Source organism: Hippocampus comes, unplaced genomic scaffold (assembly GCF_001891065.2).
Source record: "Hippocampus comes isolate QL1 unplaced genomic scaffold, H_comes_QL1_v1.1 scaffold118, whole genome shotgun sequence".
NCBI lineage: Eukaryota > Metazoa > Chordata > Actinopteri > Syngnathiformes > Syngnathidae > Hippocampus > Hippocampus comes.
In genome coordinates, this window is record NW_017805461.1 from 2,306,717 (window position 1) to 2,307,908 (window position 1,192).

The 1,192-nt window shown below is 45.8% G+C and overlaps 1 protein-coding gene across 1 annotated transcript in view; it reads left to right on the plus strand.

The window, feature by feature from the left end:
• The first annotated feature begins 236 nt into the window (after positions 1-236).
• The window catches only part of LOC109518696 (protocadherin gamma-B5-like), a 4,844-nt gene continuing 3,888 nt past the window's right edge, over positions 237-1,192 (plus strand). The window contains exon 1 of the mRNA XM_019874710.1: positions 237-1,185. Within this exon, the coding sequence (XP_019730269.1) occupies positions 276-1,185 (910 nt within the window). The 5' untranslated portion in view covers positions 237-275. The remainder of the gene's footprint in view (positions 1,186-1,192) is intronic.

Below are 1,192 nucleotides of genomic sequence, written 5' to 3' on the forward strand. Positions count from 1 at the left end.
TTTCCAGCGGTATCCGGTGTCAGGCCTAAATAAAAAAGGTTGTTTTGTTGATCGGCCGTTCTGCTTGTGCAGTGGCAGTCATGATAGACCGATACCTTATATTGGCCACACGAGGTCGCAGGAGACCGTAAATATGAATATGTTGATCCGACGGCTCCTCAATAATTCTACTCCGCCCTGCTTGAGGAAAAAGAAATCGTCATCTGCCGATAGTCCACGCGCAGAATGCACGGCAACCTCGCAACAGTAATGCTGCATTGGATTCAGTTATCTCAATGTGGATAAATAATCGACGGCTGTTTGTACATTTTGCTGCATTGGCGATGAGGATGCATCAACAAAAACACGATTTCTGGATTTACTTTGCTTTGCTTCTTTGTATTTTCGGCTCTTCCGCTTCGCAATTGTCCTACTCCATTACCGAGGAGGCGAACAAAGGCTTCGTGGTAGGCAACATCGCCAAGGATTTCAACCTCAACGTACAGGAGCTGGACACCAGAGGACTGCGTGTGGTTTCCAGCTACAGTAAAGAGTATTTCAACGTGAATTTGCAGAGCGGTAACTTATTTGTAAAGGAAAGAATAGACAGGGAGGAGCTTTGTCCGAATACGGCGAAATGCTCTCTTCGGATACAAGCTGTGTTAAACAGTCCGATGACGGCGCATCGCGTTGAGATCACTATTTTGGACATAAATGACAATTCACCTTCTGTTATAGAAAGTGTGTACACTTTGGACATTTTTGAATCAGCTTCACCAGGAGAGCGGTATCTCCTCCCAGTGGCCGTGGACGCAGACTTTGGCAGTAATTCAGTGAGGAGCTATAAATTGAGCAACAATGAACATTTTACACTGGATGTGCAGAGCGGAGGAGACCACGGCGTATCTGCAGAACTGGTGCTACAAAAGTGTTTAGATCGAGAGAAACAATCTCTCATCACACTCACGCTCACCGCTGTTGACGGAGGTAAACCTCCTAAATCTGGCTCGTTGCAAATACGCGTAAATGTGCTCGATGTCAACGACAACGTGCCCACGTTTAGCAAGTCGCTTTACAAAGTGCGTCTGAGCGAAGATGCCGCGCAGGGCTCACTTGTGATTAAATTGAATGCAACCGATTTGGACGAAGGAATAAACAGTAAGATTGTGTATTCCTTAATTAAACGAGGCAACAACGATCCGTCAAGTGTTTT